Below are 18,059 nucleotides of genomic sequence, written 5' to 3' on the forward strand. Positions count from 1 at the left end.
TGGGCTTGTCGTATTGAGTGTGTGTGTACCCTCTTAACTTCTCACATGGTTTTATTTAAATAAATGATCCAGACCAGCCGAAGAATGACCAAATATTACTTTCTAAAACTTTTTTTTTTATTACTTCTGAAGTCCGAAAAATAATTAATCAAATGAATTTATTCATAATACTTTTGTACATTTAAAACACAGGTCTTTTATTAGTGATGGAGTGGTTTCACTTGTACTATTATTTTTACTGAAGTAAAGGACATAATAACTTCAGTAGGAATTTTCAGCCCTCCCCCTTAACTGATTTTGGAAGATGTGGGGTCAGCAAACAAGCTTTTCTCACCGAGTATACTGGCAGTGTACAAACACACCAAGATCCTGGGACAAATATAACAGTTTTAGCTGCTAAATGCTTCACTATATTCAGCAACTTCATATAAAAGCTGGGAGTGGACACGGGGTTAATGACAACTCAAATAATATAGCAAGAGAACTTTGAAGGACAAGCTCATATTTTTGGGTGAATGGAAACATGAGCTGACTGAGTTTTGGGATGGTTCTTTGTGTGGAAGGCATGACTTTTGGGCCTTGTATTGTTCAACATCCACCCTGCTGAAGTATCCATGACAAGGGCAACAAATCTCTATCAAGGTGTGGCAAAGTGAGCTTTCCTCTGTGTTCCATAGCTCAGCCCGCCTCAGTCCACACTTCATCTTGTGGAATGTACCATAAACATAGGTTTAAAGCCCCTAGAGGCTGTGATACTCATTACACACTACAAGTTAAGAAATGTTGACCAATCCTATAATATCTTGACGGACAAATAATGGATCTAGAGGAAAGCAGGGGCGGATCTAAAAAAATATGCATGGGGTGGCAAGAGGGTGGCAGGAGATTTTGAGGGGTGGCATCCTCCGTCAGAAGTATATGCATATAACAGCTGAATGCGGTGATTACCATGTTGTTCAGCAAAACGCCTCACAAACTTATTTAGATCCAAAGCTTTAGAGCGTTTTGATTCTATGCTGAGTACAGCCAAACTTGACAGTCTCTTCTCTGTCATTGTAGAACGCAAATAACTCTTAATGATCCTAAGAGTTGAGAAACTTCTTTCACAGGATGCACTGCTCACAGGTAAAACTACTGCTATTTTACACAATCGGAACAACTCATAAAAAACATCTTGGTATGGGTCCAAAAATTTAGCAAACTCCATCAGAGTTTGCTAAACCTTCTTCTGTCTTTCTAGTACTCTCCTTGTCTGATCTAACTCGTGTTTAAGATCCTCTATATTTGAATCATAGGCATCAGCCAATAAAATAACAGCCTCCTCTCTCAAAAAAGTAGTACTCGACGGATTTAGCGCCTGGACATCCTGCATTATGTTGCAATTTATGTTAGAAAATCGTCTTTCTATTTCTCCAATCATGTTATCCATAACTGGATAGTACACATTGACGCAAAAAGAGCGTTTGCTATCTGGAACTACATGCTGTCCCAAAGTGGAAGGGATGACACTACCTTGAAGGGTCCTTGTCATCTGTCTTGACCTCTTTGGCTTTCGCTGAGCTGTATCAATGCTACTTCTTTCACACAAATCGAGCGTTTCACTCCACACTTCATCAAAAGAGGCTTCACTACGATATTGTACCAGTGTCTCTTTAAGTGCTTCAACTAGTTCAACGGCCTTAGCATAGTCCAATGTTTTAGACTGGAGCATGTTTGACAAAAATTTAGAGTCACTCAAGACCTTTCGGAACAGTACAAATCCAACAAAATTCAGATCAATCTGTGCCAATATCCCCCTAGCTTCAACAGCTCTTTGTGGATGGTTCTCAGAGTCAATCTCTTCAAGCAGCTGTACTATTGCAGGTAACCTATCCATAACATTGCGACGTGCTACATGCCTGCAGGCCCAACTAAGCCTTTGGAGTTCCCTTGGTGCACTGTCAAACATCTCCCGCTGCATTTCCAGCCATTTGTTGTGTACATAAGACCCAGATATGAACACATACATTCGTTCCAACAATGAGAAGAAGTTTTCCGCATCTGTTACACTTTTGACAGTCTACTATGACTAAGTTTAAGCACTGTGCACTGCAATGCACATAGAAAGCATTTTTGGCTATTTCTTTTATTTTCGCTTGGACACCAGCATGTGCCCCGCTCATCACTGCAGCGCCATCATAGCCCTGGCCTACAAGGTTTTGCTTATACTCCAGCCCATGTTTCTCAAGAAAACAAATAATTTTACCACTTAATGCAGCAGCACCCAGGCCTTCTACCACTTCAAACTCCAGAAAGCTCTCGTGAACTACACCATTGTAATAGTATCTCAGAACAAATTAAATTTGCTCTTTTTTCTGGACATCTTTAGTTTCGTCTACAATAACTGCAAACTGCCTGCTTTTTTTAACCTCTTCAATGATTTCTTCCTTAACCATTGCAGCCAAACATTCCAGTATCTCATTCTGGATTGTTTTACTGGTGTATGTAGCATTTTTAGCTTGCTGTTCAAGTCTTTTTTTAATCAGTGGATCATGGTTTCCCAACAAATCTAACATAGCTAAAAAAAATCCCTTTTTTTCTGAGTCAGGCGTCTCCCTGTGACCCCGGTGGGCTGTGTTTTCTGTGGCAGTTAGAATCAGAATCTCAGCTAGTGTTTTAATGTAGTTTTGATTTTCAATCACCTTTTTCTTATTTTGCTCATCCATTATTCCCATCATTGAGGTATTTTTGTCACTCATTCTCTTGTTTCTGCCCATGCAAACATTGCATTTACATGGCTTTCAGATCGGGCATGAAAACAGAAACCATTCTTTCATTGTGGCCTTTTCCAGTTACGATACCCGTCAATTGAGGTGAAAACACTCTTGGGGGCATCAGGTAAAGAGAAATGTCTACAGGGGAAACAATATGCGGAGTCTTTGGACTGTGAGTACTCAAGCCATGAATGAGTTTTGAACCAGTCCGTTCTGAAGCTCCATCTGGCTCCTCCCTGAAGGGTCTTGGGGAAACTCTCCCGTTTCGGCTGAGCTGGCTCCTCAACCTTTTAACCCCCAATTTTTGGGGGGTTAATTTTAGAATTTCAACCTCAGCTGCTAGAGCAGGTCTAAAATACATCGTACACAAAATACTCACGATCTACCCTTTTCCTCATACTCAAAAATATCTAGTTAAAGTAAACATATTTTTTTATTAATAATATATTTATTAGACTGCGGCCAGCCATGTCTCTTAAATAAACTGTTTTGCGAAATGTCCTTTTGTGTGATTTGTGCGTCTTATTCAGATGAAATATACTTTGTATTAACAATGTTCATACCATGTGGACCAACTCGCCAGCCGATCGGTTGCAATGGCTTAGGAATATTCATTTCCCCCGCTCTGCATGTCGTGTTGTTGTCTCTCGCTCTCTCCCTCTTGCACCTTGTCTATGTGATGCTCTCCATCTTCCATCTCTTCTTCTCTGTTGTGTTCTCCTTCCTCCTCATGAAAAAACTTGCAATGCCACCCTTCCTCTTCATTTCTATAAGATTCAAAGTTAATGTATTATGTTTTCTTTTAAATTACTGGTAATCGTTATAAATAATGGTGTTCAACTTAAAATTGAATGCTGTTTGAGCAAATGCGTGTTGTTTTCCCACTTACTGTGTGCTTCAAATGCCTGCAGCTTGTGGCCCAATCTTTCCCAATCCAAACTGATTCCTGAAATAAGATTCAAAGTTATTATTGAAAGGCAGAATTGGTGTGTTTAGCCTTGACCAGGTTGTACATTGTAGAAGTGTTCTTTTAGTGTCATCAGTGTAGTATACATCCGGTTACAAAAATAAACAGTTTCAAAATAAAACGGTTTTCTAAAAAGAAATTGTAGTTACACATAATATTGATTTTTTTCCTTACAACATCCTGCTAAATGACTGATAATATAACTTTTTTTTTTAAACAAAAGCTGCTAGCCTTACTACGTTGCACAGATCCAACCCCAGACCTATCTAACGTTACACGCACAGTAAGTAAAGTTACTGATAATAACGTTACTCAACCGGATTTGTATCGTTTCAAAATCAGCATTAACGTTATGATTCACATGGACATTATCTAACTTCTCTCTTTTCTGCAACTGGAACACATTAGCTTTGCTTATTTCACAGGAGAGACCTCTGAGCTTCTCGTCCCAACTCCCAAAAAAAGCACACGTAAAGTTAGCGTTATTGTTGTAATTCCAAAGCATTGAGGAGTTCTGAGAAGTTATTACTGATTATTTCTCATTTTTTCATAGATAGTTGATCAGTCTTACCTCATGCCTTCCGTCTTCTTGGGTCCGAATGCTTCCCGTTTCGCACCGTCTTCTGCTGCATTCAATTGCACTCGGACATTAGATATGATCTCGAATAAATGTCCAATGAGCCACAACTTTTCTTTCAAATCAACGCTGCCATCTGGGGTGGTAGCTGGGGAGTTACCACCCCATGCCACCCCGGTAGATCCGCCCCTGGAGGAAAGATCCTTTGAAATCATCGCAAACCTATGTTCAGAGCCACATTTTTATACAGCATAAAAGACAATATGAAGACATATCCATATCATATACTGCAGTATTTTCTGTGGACTTTCAGCTTCCTGAGTGGGGGACAGTGTTCAAACTAAACTCACATATAATGGTGACTGTAGGCCTACCAGCTGATTCAGTACAGTTACACCTTATATGTTTTATTTGGCTTTATTTAAGCAAACAAATTAATTAGTTTTAGAAAAGTAGAGTGTGGAGAAGCCTGTCAAACCCACAGTAGACCTTCACTTTGGTAAATGTACACAGTATACTTCATTCGTCATTCTAAATACTTTCCATGAATGTTGATGTACAAGAGTATGTAGCAGGATGTGGTTTAAAGTTGCTCCAATTAGTGTTTTTTAAAAGGCATTACCTAATTTTCATAGAATTAACTTTATTTCTGATTAATTTTTCTTTCAGAAAATAGTTGTTTTAATATCTGACCTCATCTGATAGTACAGCCTATATAATGATAAATGACAAGTAATACAGTTCTAAATAGATAATAAAAGGCCTTATTGTCTTTTTAGTGCTTTCTTCAGAAACTCATACAGACCAATGCGTCAGCGCTGTGACTTGAGCTGCTTCTCTCAACAGCTTCCCTGGAAATGATGTAGACATCCAAATCTGCATCATTTCCAGTGACAGGGAGAAACCCAGTCCAAGCGCCCTCCTCCATGTTTTTCGTGCGCAGGGGGAGGAGGAGTCGAGTTAGAGAAGAAGGGGTGGGGGGTGGGGTGAGCGTGCGTCCTCGGCAGACAGTCAAGGCAAAAGACACGGCTCATCCGCTTGCCTCCCCATTGACGTCAGTCCGGTATCACATGAACGAGCAGGGACCAATCGGCGCGACGCTACCGGAGAGTGCTGTGCTCCTTTACACCAAGATAGGGGAAAGACTGAATAAAAGGAAATCGTGCTAGTGAGCCTGTAATGACTATAAACCCCCCGGATGAGCCCTGACTCGCCGCCATTGGATATTTCCTCACTTTTCTCTTCAGTCCCATGCGTTCCTCGTGGTGGATTATTGGGTTTGGCACTGGGTCGGACGGAATGGATAAGGCCATGGCCCTAACATATTGAATAGCTCGTCGGTGGTGGGGGGTGGAGGCGAGACTCGCACAGCGGAGACAATTTATGGGGCATTGTGCGGGAGGAAAATGGTGGATTATTTACACTGTATCATAAAATCCTTCCCCCGGCTGAAGATCCTGCCATAGGACGCTGACCGCCGCGTCTACAGACGGCAGGTCGTGTTATAGCGGTCGGTAAGTAGGTACCCTCCTCCAGCTCAATCCCAGCGACTTTATCCATTTCTATTTTGTATATACATGAAGGATTCTTGTATCGTTTTGACGAGTTCACCCCCTCCCCCCTGAGAGGAACATTTGGAAACAATAAACTGTTGGATTATTATACTATGGATTTCAACAGCGGTGGCGGCGGGGGGGCTAACGAGCTGCACAACAACCAGTTCTATCAGTGCGAGGAGAACAAGCCTCTGCTAGGGGAGATGTCGGAGGGGAATAACAACAGCAAACTAAGCGCGGGGCCGTGCAAGAGGTCCCTGCACCACTGCAGCAGCGGCATGCGCTACAAGCTGCTGCACGAAGGGGACATCCAGGTGTGCGTGGTCAAGCACCCCCGCACCTTCCTCAGCAAGATCCTCACCTCCAAGTTCCTGCGGAGATGGGAGCCGCACCACCTCGCGCTCACAGACAGCAGCCTGTCATCCGCCACGGTGAGTTGCTCTTAGCCAACTGTGTGTGGTTGTGTGTGTGTGTGTGTGTGGGAGAGAGTGTGACTGACTGTATTATGCTGTGTTACACATTCCAAAGGCAACTTCACTGTCTGTCTTTTCTTGTGTGGACGCAGCAGTAGCGCACCGAGATTACAGACAGTGTGTTGACGCAGTTTAGCGGAAGGCAGCGTGTCACTGCTTTCATGACGGCCCGCTGTGCTGCTGTGGCCTGAGCCCTCCATCCCTCCTCTGCACAACGCATGTTGTCTTGCCACTTCAGGAATTGAATGGAGGTTCCTGAAGTGTTTGCGTGTATGTGAGTGTTTTTTGTTTAGGTCATTGAGTAATAAAACAAACAAAACGAGTGTATAGACCCTGGGGGAAAAATCCATTAGCAGGGGGTCAGAGGAGCCTGTTCTGTCTGACATGAACCCAACCGCTCCAGAACCACCTGTGGTCACGTGCTGCTTCCTGATGGAGGAGGGGGGGGCGGATACTCTGATCAAGTTCCAATGATAAAAGAAGACAGATATGTTAACCAGAGCTGAGTAATAATTACAATATCTTTTTGGGCAATCCAAACTTCAGCAGAAAAGAAAATCTTTTTTTTCACAATTATTTCTCTTAAACATAGGATGTACATTCTTTACTTCTCCGACTAGATCTGTTTTATTTTTTGTTGTGTTTTTGCATCATAAAAAAATATTTCTGACACATTTCAAACCCAGGGAAAGTTTTGTCTATTCAGTTGTCATAACTAGTCTCCTAAGGCACCTTTGATTCACGTTGTCTGCCAGAAGCTGTCACGCATTGATTTTTATCTAGTTTCAGGCAACAGTTCTTCCTTTTTAGATGTTGCTTTATTTAAAAATATTTATTTTAACCAAATGAAGGATTTCAATCAGACTGGAGTGATCAGAGGAACAGGCCTAGCCTGCAGGAGCAGCTCTGATGTTATTGCCACAGCTTTGTTCAGTGTTTTTATCGCTTTAGTCACCGACTCTGTTTGTTTTTCCTGTGGAGTGGCTCCGGAACCATGAACACTCAAGGAATCCTAACCGGGAGAAGCTGACTGCGATGGTGAATGTGCTGTCAAGACAACAATGATTGGATTTAGAGACCCTTAATGCCTGAAAATTAGATATTGTGTCTTTTTACATATACTTTGTTTTCTCTCCTATACTTTTAACACATTAACTATATGCCAAGAGGAAAAATACACAAAGTGTAATTATTATTATCACAACAGGAGTCATATCTCTGTAACCAGCTGTAATAATTAGTAATTGGAAGGCTGTGGTGCAGTGGGATAGTGCGCTGATCTTTGGATCAGGGGAGCGCTGCTGGGATCGTCCACAGTACTGAATGTATGTAAGTCGCTTTGGATGAAAGTGTCTAACAAGTGACATGTAATGTAATGTTGTTCTGTCGAATAACGCGTAAATCATAAAAGCTTTTATTTCCCCTTCTGTTATTACCAATGCCTCTGACATTTTCCACAAAGCCAGGCCCATTGTTTTCTCAACACACCATATGATGGAAGTTTTTTGGAAGTCTGCTTTCACAGCTAGTCTGAGGAGTGAGCTCAGGCGTACTGCAGGGTACAAAGTCTTGGAGACCGTTATTATTGCAGAAAAGATGTGTGGACGCTTTTTTCTGTAAACTGGACATATTAATTGTAGTAGAAGCTGTAGCTCATTGGCTCTGCTGCCTCACGTTAGCATACACTGGCTTTTAATTAAAACAAATCACCTGCATTTCCTATTTGATAATACACATCAAGCTCAGGGTTCCTGGTCAGAGCACCCTGCCATAAATGATGCTGATACGCTTGATGACTGAGTAGGATACTATAGTTTAAAGGGTAATAAGGTAGACTGCATGTAAATATTTTAGTATAATTATTCATGATTAAAAGCTTTAATGTTACCACTTGACACATCAGAACTTTTCTTGTCGTTTAGCTCTGATTGTGATCTCTACCAATTCTTGGAAGAGATATTTTATCTGGCTCTTTAGCTGTTAAACACTCCACTGTGTGCACCTGCTGTCTCCTCACTGTGGCATGTGTTGCTCAGGGCTTCACACTGAGTGTAAAGTGGTTTCTTAAAGCAGTACATTTGTACACAGCTAAACATTGAGCTGTAATAAATCTTTGTGGAGAAGATCGGAGCTGCAGATTCATGCGAACATTCCCTGTGGGTTTATTATTATGACATTGATTATATATTGATACAAGGCATGCTGGCACAATAAATGCTGTTGTGGTATTGTGATACTAGGGGCTTTACATTTTGCTCTTCATCAACACACAAGGTTTACTAATTTCTGTTGCCAGTTGTGAACAACATTTACAGAGTTTTCTTTAACGTTCTTTCTTTTTTGGGAGGCCTTTTTGCTTGTATTTGATATACAGCCAAATATAGAAACAAAGATAGAATCCCCTCCGCCAGGGAAACCTATTATGAATAATTCTTTACCAAAGCACACAGCACCAATTTTGACTAAAAGACATGATACCAAAAACCAGCCTTTGTGGCATAATGACTGATAAAAAGAGCAACTATTGGATGGCCTTCCACAGATTGGAGGCAAGTAGGCAATATTACTCAGCATTAACTTGCTCATCATTGTTAGAAGTGGCCGTACATCTACTGCAGGGCCATTTGCGGTCCAGTTTCAATTGGCCCTCAAGCTAATTCAACAAGTATAATGGAATATGGCCCAGACATAAATCTTGTGTCTCATATTGTATTGCTTAAATATTATGTTAACATATATTACACAGAATCCATGTGTTAATAAGCCCATCCATCCATCCATCTTCTCATGCTTTTCCGTCAGGGTCACGGAGGTAACAGCTCCAGCAGAGAGCCCCAAACTTTCCTTTCCCTGGCCATATCAACCAGCTCTGACTGGGGGATTCCAAGGTGCTCCCAGGCCAGCGAAGAGATATAATCACTCCACCTGGTCCTAGGTCTACCCCTCGGTCTCTTCCCAGCTGGACGTGCCTGGAACACCTCCCTAGGGAGGCGCCCAGGTGGCATCCTCACTAGGTGCCCGAACCACCTCAACTGGCTCCTTTCAACGGGAAGGAGCAGCGGTTCTACTCCGAGTCCCTCCCGGATGACTGAACTTCTCACCTTATCCCTAAGGGAGATGCCAGCCACCCTGCGGAGAAATCCCATTTCGGCCGCTTGTATCCGCGATCTCGTTCTTTCGGTCATGACCCATCCTTCATGACCATAGGTGAGGGTAGGAACGAATATGGCCCGGTAGACAGAGAGCTTTGCCTTCTGGCTCAGCTCTCTTTTCGTCACAACGGTGTGGTAAAGCGACTGCAGTACCGCTCCCGCTGCTCCGATTCTCCGGCCCATCTCACGCTCCATTGTTCCCTCACTCGAGAACAAGACCCCGAGATACTTGAACTCCTTCACTTGGGGTAAGGCTTCATTCCCTACCTGGAGTGGACAGTCCATCGGTTTCCTGCTGAGAACCATGGCCTCAGATTTGGAGGTGCTGATCCTCATCCCAGCCGCTTCACACTCGGCCGCGAACCGATCCAGTGAGTGCTGAAGGTCACAGACCGATGAAGCCATTAGGACCACATCATCTGCAAAAAGCAGAGGTGCAATCCTACCCACCGAACTGCAGACCCCCTCCTCCACAACTACGCCTCAAAATCCTGTCCATGAATATCACAAACAGGATTGGTGACAAAGCGCAGCCCTGGCGGAGGCCAACCCTCACCGGAAATCGGTCCGACGTGCTACCGAGGACCCGGACACAGCTCTCGCTTTGAGAGTACAGAGATTGGATGGCCCTGAGTAGAGACCCCCTCACCCCATACTCCCGCAGCACCTCCCACAGTATCTCCCTGGGAACCCGGTCATACGCCTTCTCCAAATCCACAAAGCACATGTAGACCGGATGAGCGTACTCCCAGGCCCCCTCCAGGATCCTTGCGAGAGTGAAAAGCTGGTCCGTCGTTCCACTGAGGGTCGACAATCGGCCGGACCCTCCTTTCCAGCACCTTAGAGTCAGCCTCCCCGGGAAAGTTTACTCTAAGTTAATAAGCCTCATTTAAAAAAAAATCTGACGAATAAAGTTGAAAAGATCTTCTAACAAATCTTAGTTTATAGGAAAAGCCCAATAACTTATAACAAACTTAAAATATACCCTTCATATTTCCTCTTATTTTCAGTAATCTGAGGCTTCTGTTTTGACCTCAAATACTCATTACCGGTGTGGTATTGCCAGCTCACTCGTCATAAGAACAATGAAGGGTTATTTTAAGTGGGAAATTCTATTTATTTGAAGCGTATTAGTTTCAAATGGCTAATAGACAGTGTTATAAGCTGCTAATTATAAAAACGTTTATAGACTGGATTATTAACCTTGTGTTTTATCAGTGGAAAATAGCTCAATAAAATGTGCACTTTATTCATTAAACCTCCATAGTCTAATGCAATCCCCCACATCAGCTATGTCAGCTGGCTTGTTTTTTTTTTCTTCCCGATAATGTATTAGAGCTCTTAATTCAAACAACGTTCGAACCCATCATTATGAGTTTGGTAAAGGTAGAATCTATGGCAGATCTGTCGTAGCTCTTTAATGTAGCAATATGTGCGTTCAACTTTAAGTGGGGAGTCAGAGGATCAGCGCATAAACAGAAGTGTAAATTCAGATTGCAGATTATTGGCCCTTATGTCTTAGGTTACACGTTTACAGAACCAAACCAGACAGTTGTTGCTATACACAGAAATAATAGAAAAAATAATTAAGAAGACTTTGTCACTGCACAAAAAGAAAGTGCATTTTTATTTATTTGACCAAAATCACGCTATGGTTCTTCTTCTTTTTAAGCATTATCATTCCAAGGATCTCACATAAATGGTAAAAGTCACTAACCGGGACAGAAAGTCTTAGCTTCGTCACGCACAACACTCAGAGACTGATGGAAATGTTTTAAGTGCATGAGCTAACAACGCACTTGTTGCTTTTAGACAATACGATTCCATATGGTGTCATTTCTCATAAGCTGTCCCGAAGTGAACCATTGTCTTCTTTGTTTTTATTATTTCAGGAAACTGGAACAGTATAGAGCTCAGTGGTAGACATCATGTAGTATTCAGCATTGATGTGTTTGAGAGTTTGGATTGGCCACAATGTCACATGTTCTTTGTTCTATAAAGACTGAACTATACGGAAGAAAAGCATTCAGGGTGAAGCATGAATGTGCATTTCCTGAGTGGGGTTGTTGTGCTCGGTTTTGAACAGATGTGGGCAGAAGAACAATGCTGACCAATTTGCTGTGCTCTCTTACGGAGTGACAACAAGGAGGCAAAGAGTGTTGAAATTGCATCCCGAGCAACATCCAACGCAAAGCAAATAACTGGAATGAGTGTGAGAAAAGGGGTTTGTAAAAGTGAGCATGGCTGCCAAGAAGGCTTCATTAGTTTCAGTTACAAAAACCTCAATAATCGTGTTTCAGTCCAGGCCATTTTCATGTTTTATTTTCATTTTGACAAGTAGGTTTATTTAGTTGATTTTCATTCTTTCAAGAAAGATTCAACTTGTGTGGGTGTTGCTTTTGAGAGTTGTGACTCCTTCTTTCCTCTCACAGACATGCTTTCTCAGTCAGAAACTTGCATCACATTTGCGTAAGAACAGCGCTAGAGAAAGCAAGCACTTCCTGTGTTGCGCTTTGCTCACTGAAGGCCTGCGATGAAAGGGTCTGGATGTGCTGCGAGCATGAGGGGCTTATTGTGAGGCAAGAGTCAGGAGCTTTTCAGAAGTCAACCAGGGAGATTTGAGAGTCCTCTGCTAAGGTGTCTGCAGTTTCTTTATTTATGTTTTTACAACTTAAGGAAAGACTTTCCAATAGCCCCTTTTTATTTATTCCCTTGAGAAAGTGAAAGAAGTTGTCCTATACCCTGAGCTACTGGTCAAACCAGACCAAGTGTGCCTGTGGCAGCATAACTCTTAAGTGTAATGTATTGAAAAACGGAGCATTCTATTGCTAAATTATTAAACACAATATTTTTAAAATGGAAGGATGTGTTCATTCCTTTCCCAGTATTGAGTCTCACTTTGCCCCCTCAGTGCTGAGGACAGCCTGTTGAATCTGTGTTGCACTCCAGCTGAGGAGCTCCTCTCACTTCTATAAAAAAAGGAAATACTGTTTTTCGAACTGTAGGTGGATCAACCTTGTTTTGTTTTAATAAACAACCCAAACAATGGCTGTAATCCTAATATCAGCTATCTCTTAACTAAGTCTAAACTCTGCATGTGATTGGTTACTGGTTCTAAAAATGAAGCAAACCCTCCTGAACCCAATGTGAAATGAAAGTACTCTGTGGAAACTGCAATCTGTGGACAAAAATGCTCAATTGGAAGGGCCTCTGAGAAGGGCCTCTGAGATAGGGCCTGTGAGATAGGGCCTGTGAGATAGGGCCTCTGAGATAGGGCCTCTGAGATAGGGCCTCTGAGATAGCAAATCAGAACGAAGAGCAGTGTGTGATTAGCTGGTTGGAACCAAAGAATATTGTAAATAATGTCAACATCCATATCAACTGAAAGCTAGGGAGGTTGCATTGCTCCTCAAAGCAGAAGCAACACGCACAAGCACAAGCACAAGCACACGCACAGCTATGAAAGGCTCTGGGCAGGCCTCCAGGACAGAATGCAGTAGGCCTACATGTTCATATTTAAATACTGGATCCGGCCAGTTGTGTTTGAACAATGCTGCCATTTGGCAAAGAGTTTAGTTAAAGTCAGGAATGATGTGTCTCTCTTTCATATTGATTTATGATATTTATGGAATTGGACTAGTTCTACTCATTCTTCTTTGTTTTGTGTTTCGGCGAATATTGGATATTGTGAACAAAAATAAAGACACCAAACAAGATTTTATGCAAGACAAATAACTATTGACAGGGAGTGAAGACGGCTGCTTGACTGTTGTTAATCATGTCTTTTTAGGGAAAATGTGTGTTGATAATTTTAACTATATTGAAAAAAGCCACATCTGTGGTGGCGAGACACACTGAATCCTATGCACCCTGTTTCCATGATACAGCGATTTATTTGTTACATCTGCACCTAAAACAGTGCACTGCACGAAACAAATAGCCAGATTATTTCTGAATAGCTCTGCTAACACATTCCATCACTTTAGAGAGTGCTCTCCTCTATGGGTTTCTAGGATAGTGTACTCCATACCAAAATAATAATAATAAAAAAAAGAAGCTACATTTGTACTTTCAAAACATTTTTAAATCCCTAGAGGAGAGCTACTTAACGTCAGCTGTTAGCAGCTGGTGCATGGAGGTTCCATAGAGTAGCATTGTGTTGCATTCATGCTCTAATCATTTAACATTTCTATTAGGCACATTAATGAATTTAACTAGTTTTGTTATGGACTTCTAAAGTTCTGTTATTGTGAAATCCCTCTAGCCGAGTGCATATGCCATAAACTGGACCGGACTGTGGACAAAAATAAGAGAATGTACAGTTTAAACTTGCGAATCATCCCCTACGAAGATCTGAGATTTGCTCTCACCTGTTTTTATTTTTAATTTATTATTATAATGGTCTTAAAAATTGTGTTTTAAAATAGCTGCCATAACAGTCCTATTTTGTGTAGTTTTGTTTTGCTACATTTTCTACTTTCTGTGTCTTTGTATTCACCACATATACCAAAGCAAACCAAAAGTAAAACCGATTCTGATCCTGATTCTGATATGATGTGGTTTTGGATTTCATCTCCCAGAAGAGATTTACCTTATATGGCGATAGCTAGTGAATTTACATAAATTATTTACATTAAAATCTTTAAGATCATCACTGTAATCAGCCAAGAAATAGTCCAGCTCATAACTCACTTTAAAACCAAAACTGTTGTTGCTTTTTTCGTTCGGGTTCTTTGAGCTTTTCATGATCCCTAAATGACCCTAATACAAGAAGATGTTGTCAAAAGAAAGAAAATGACGAGTGATTTCTGTAGTTAGAGAACATGAAGCAGGATTTGATGAGAGGCTGACGTGAGAGACAGGAGATGTGAAACGATATTCATGTGGGAACTAAAACTAGAGTGCGTTAGCCTACAGTTCATCTTATGTGACTCATTAAAATGAACACATGGAGACAACACTGCTCCCTCCTGATTGGCTGCCTTTTGAAAAAGTCTGTCATTAACTTTGGTTCAGGCTTCAATGGTAGACGATGTGTTTTCAGTTCTGCAAAGCATGATGGGAGATTAAACCCAACAGTTCAAACAACGGTTTACAATAGTTGTTATTCTGTATTTACCCAAAAACAAGCCCACTATAAATAAAAGTTACAAATGTATCCGAAAAGGGACTTTATTTTATGTTGTCTGAAACATACTGTATATATTTTAATTAATGAGGAAGTATGAATGATCAGTTGTTTAAAGGGGTCATGCTTGAAATGACGTCTGATGCTCATTCATCTGAGGCCTGGCCTGACCACAATGAGATGTGAAACTGAGCAGCCACTCTTTGAATGTCAGACCGGCCAAATCACAAAACGTCCTTAAAGTTCCTCTTTCTTTCTATTAGCCACACTTTTCAGCTGACATCTGGTTTTAGTTTAAGAAACAAGAGTAGTCATTTTTTAAAAAGTTATTGCTGTTTTAAAATGTAAAGAAGGAATGTAGAGGTGGTCCATGAACTCCGACCAATGCAAATACGTTTTGGAGCTCCTCATCAGTACTTCTGCACTTTAATAAGTGAGCTCTTCTTGTATTCAGCATTTCTGATCCGTTCAGGTGCATACTGACTTTGTAGAGATGTAAACACTTCTGATTTTACATAGTGTCATATGAACCGGGAAACAGTTACCTACTTACTCGTTATTTAAATAACTGAACAATAGAAAGTGATTTAGGTGTGTTCACTCCACTTATTGACTTTGCAATGTTGCTGTATGAGTGTGTGTCTTCAGTGTGTCACAGCGTTTACCTGCTGCAGGGAAGAACTGATGCTCACAGCAACTGTTTTAGGTTGAATCATCCTCCATTGATATTCAGAATTGTTTACACAAGGTCATTTTCAATCTGATTTATAGTTTTGTTGGGGTGAATGTTATATTTGGATCCAAGTGTGGAGCTACTAATTACATTTCCCAGCTGTTCCACTCCCATTGGCTAAAAGTGAGACTGAGTTTCCATGATCTGGATCTTCTCCTTCCAAAGCCATGATTATTGTGTTTCTGTTTTAGTGCAATGTATTAACTACCTTTTTAACATTTCTCCTTTTAAATTCGAGGTCCTGTATACTTTACTTATCAAGGTTTGAGGATTTGGATGGCTGTAGCTCAGCAGGTAGATAAGTAATGACGGTTAAGTGAAACATATTGTGTTAATCACAAAAACAACTTATTATTTACTTAAATACTAACATACTTTTATGTTTGGGGAAAACACAAATAAACTTGGGGTATTGTAATACAGAATTGCATGACAAACTGAGATGAGAAATCAGAGGGTTTTCACTTGATTATAGCATGATTTCTGAATTATTGGCATGAAGTCTGACAGTTTTCAGAAACGAGGGGCAGCGCTGTCACAGAGTGTGATTTCCCCTCTGTATAATGTCTGCTACGGCGGATATATTATCTCTGCCTCGATCATACTGCGAGCTCGGTCTGTTCCTGCAGTGGTGAGCCGGCCTGCTGTCTCCTGTGCAGCTTCAGGAAACTGGCGCATGCTTCAGCAAAATGCCTCTCCTCTATCACACCTGAAGCCACAGGATATGGTCATAATTTCTAGTAGCTGTTATTAATTTCAATTAATTTTCGAGTCAAGGTTTGATAAGTATTTTTGTCCTCCAAGTTTATGAGCAGCACTTCGATTGTTTCTTGGCAAACGGAGAAGTAGAGCAGCTTATCGTTCAGGGAAGTGACGGCCACAGTGTCACAAAGTCCAGCAGCTTTGCATGACAAGCGTTTCCCTTAACGGAATATAGGACATAGGTCAGTGTGTGATCGGTGTGTTAGTCCCGCAGAGGTTCTTAAACACATCTATTAAATCATCTTGGTAATCTAGGGTGTGTGTGGTTATTGGTGTAAATGAATCTGAAGCATCACATGGAGTCAATTTATTTTGCCTGCTTTATGACTGAAACAGGAAGAAGGGTTTATAGCAATTCCCTCGTCCATTCGCAGCAGGGATGTTGTTGTCTCCCCGGGTGGGGGGGGGTGGGTCACAGAACACAGATCTCAAGTCAGTAGAAGTGCACATTTTGGAGCTGTGTGTCTTTGAGAATGGACCCTGTTGCCTGATTGGAGCATGTTGATAATACAGTGCATTATTCATGCTTTCTGCTCCTTCTTTTTTTTTTTCCACCTTTTCTTTCTCTGTTTTAGTTTTGTTCCCTGTCTGCTTCTTCCTGGAACAAAAATCCCCTTGTTTCTATGGTAACCCAGCAGTTAGCAAAGGAGACAAGATGTGCTGTAGCCTCCTCCAACCCCCTCTACGATGAAAAGCAAGCAGAACAGAATGAGACAGAATGAGGAACAAAGTGTAGTAAAAGGAACAAAATACAGAGGAAAGAGGATGAGAGAGGGAGGAAGGTAAATGGAGGCAGCCAATCACTGCATGCTCTTGTGCAGGATGTAGTATCCATGGTAACCACAGCTGGTTAACACAAAATTGAAGTAATTTCTGTTTATCTCAATTCTGCTCTGCTCTGACAGGAGCAGAGCTCTCAAAAAGTTGTCCAGTCTTTTTCCATCTTTTGCAAAAGAGGCACACAGCATCCAGAGAGCAACGTCTCCACAGCCGGGTGCGACTACTCAAACTGAAGAGAGGGCTTGAAACACCTACAACCAATACGCTCAGTCATAAGATAAATGACTAACAGACACACAGACACACACTGGGGAGGGAGGTGTAAAGAAAGGAACATAAAATGCTGCATGAGAATGTGATGGGGGCACTGCATGCTCCACTCGTAACATTGATAACTGGAGAAGGAGAATTATACATCTTTAGTAGACTTAGAGCATATCCGATGGATTTAATCTGAAAATGGGGCCTCTGATCAGATTGTACCTTGGGGACCAATGAGGGGAGCAGTCACAAAAGCACATTTCAGAATATAAAAACACATCTACGGGGCTCACTAGGGGCGACTGTGGCTACGAGGAAGTGTGGTCATCTTTCAACCACAAGGTTGTGGGTTGGATCCTAGACCGAGCAGTCAACATGTAGTCTTGGGCAAGATACTTAACCCCAATTTGCTCCCGATATGTGTATGAAAGTTAGTTTCCTAGAGTAATGTGTGAATGACTTGTAGTATGTAAAATGCTTTGAGGGGTCGAAAAGACCTGATAAAGGGCTATATAAGCACAGTCCAATCACCACTTATGGGTGTTGTGTTCAAGATATTGTGGAGGTTGTCATACCAAATAAACGTGTCTTTAATAGTGGGGGAGCTGACACTTTTATGTGTTGTTGACGGAGCTGCTTTATTTTAACACGAAACTGTTCAACACTCCGGTTAAATCCATTCTGCTTGCTAACTTCTCCTCCAGTAACCAGAACAGGATATGATGCGTAAATACTATGCTTCCTACGAGTTGGTGCGGACTGCGTTCTCACCAACCCAAATGAACCACACCAAGGGTTCGGTCCAACCGGGCTAAACAGGGCTGGTGTGTGCGTGACCGTAGTCGATACAAACATTTGTTTTCAAATGTGAATCAACACCACCTCGAGCAAACAGTCAGAAATGAGCAAACCTTTTT

The 18,059-nt window shown here is 41.6% G+C and overlaps 1 protein-coding gene and 1 long non-coding RNA gene across 2 annotated transcripts in view; one reads left to right on the forward strand and one right to left on the reverse strand.

The window, feature by feature from the left end:
• Positions 1 to 3,363: 3,363 nt before the first annotated feature.
• Positions 3,364 to 4,713, reverse strand: LOC134876061 (uncharacterized). Its single transcript, XR_010167334.1, has 3 exons — positions 4,292 to 4,713; positions 3,643 to 3,699; positions 3,364 to 3,520 (listed from the first exon to the last, which is right to left on the reverse strand). It is a non-coding gene; the product is annotated as an uncharacterized LOC134876061 (long non-coding RNA).
• A 636-nt stretch (positions 4,714 to 5,349) lies between these two features.
• cmip (c-Maf inducing protein) overlaps positions 5,350 to 18,059 on the forward strand; it is a 47,129-nt gene continuing 34,419 nt past the window's right edge. The window contains exon 1 of the mRNA XM_063897563.1: positions 5,350 to 6,284. Coding sequence (XP_063753633.1) covers positions 5,964 to 6,284 — 321 coding nt within the window. The 5' untranslated portion in view covers positions 5,350 to 5,963. The remainder of the gene's footprint in view (positions 6,285 to 18,059) is intronic.

Source organism: Eleginops maclovinus, chromosome 2 (assembly GCF_036324505.1).
Source record: "Eleginops maclovinus isolate JMC-PN-2008 ecotype Puerto Natales chromosome 2, JC_Emac_rtc_rv5, whole genome shotgun sequence".
Taxonomy (NCBI): domain Eukaryota; kingdom Metazoa; phylum Chordata; class Actinopteri; order Perciformes; family Eleginopidae; genus Eleginops; species Eleginops maclovinus.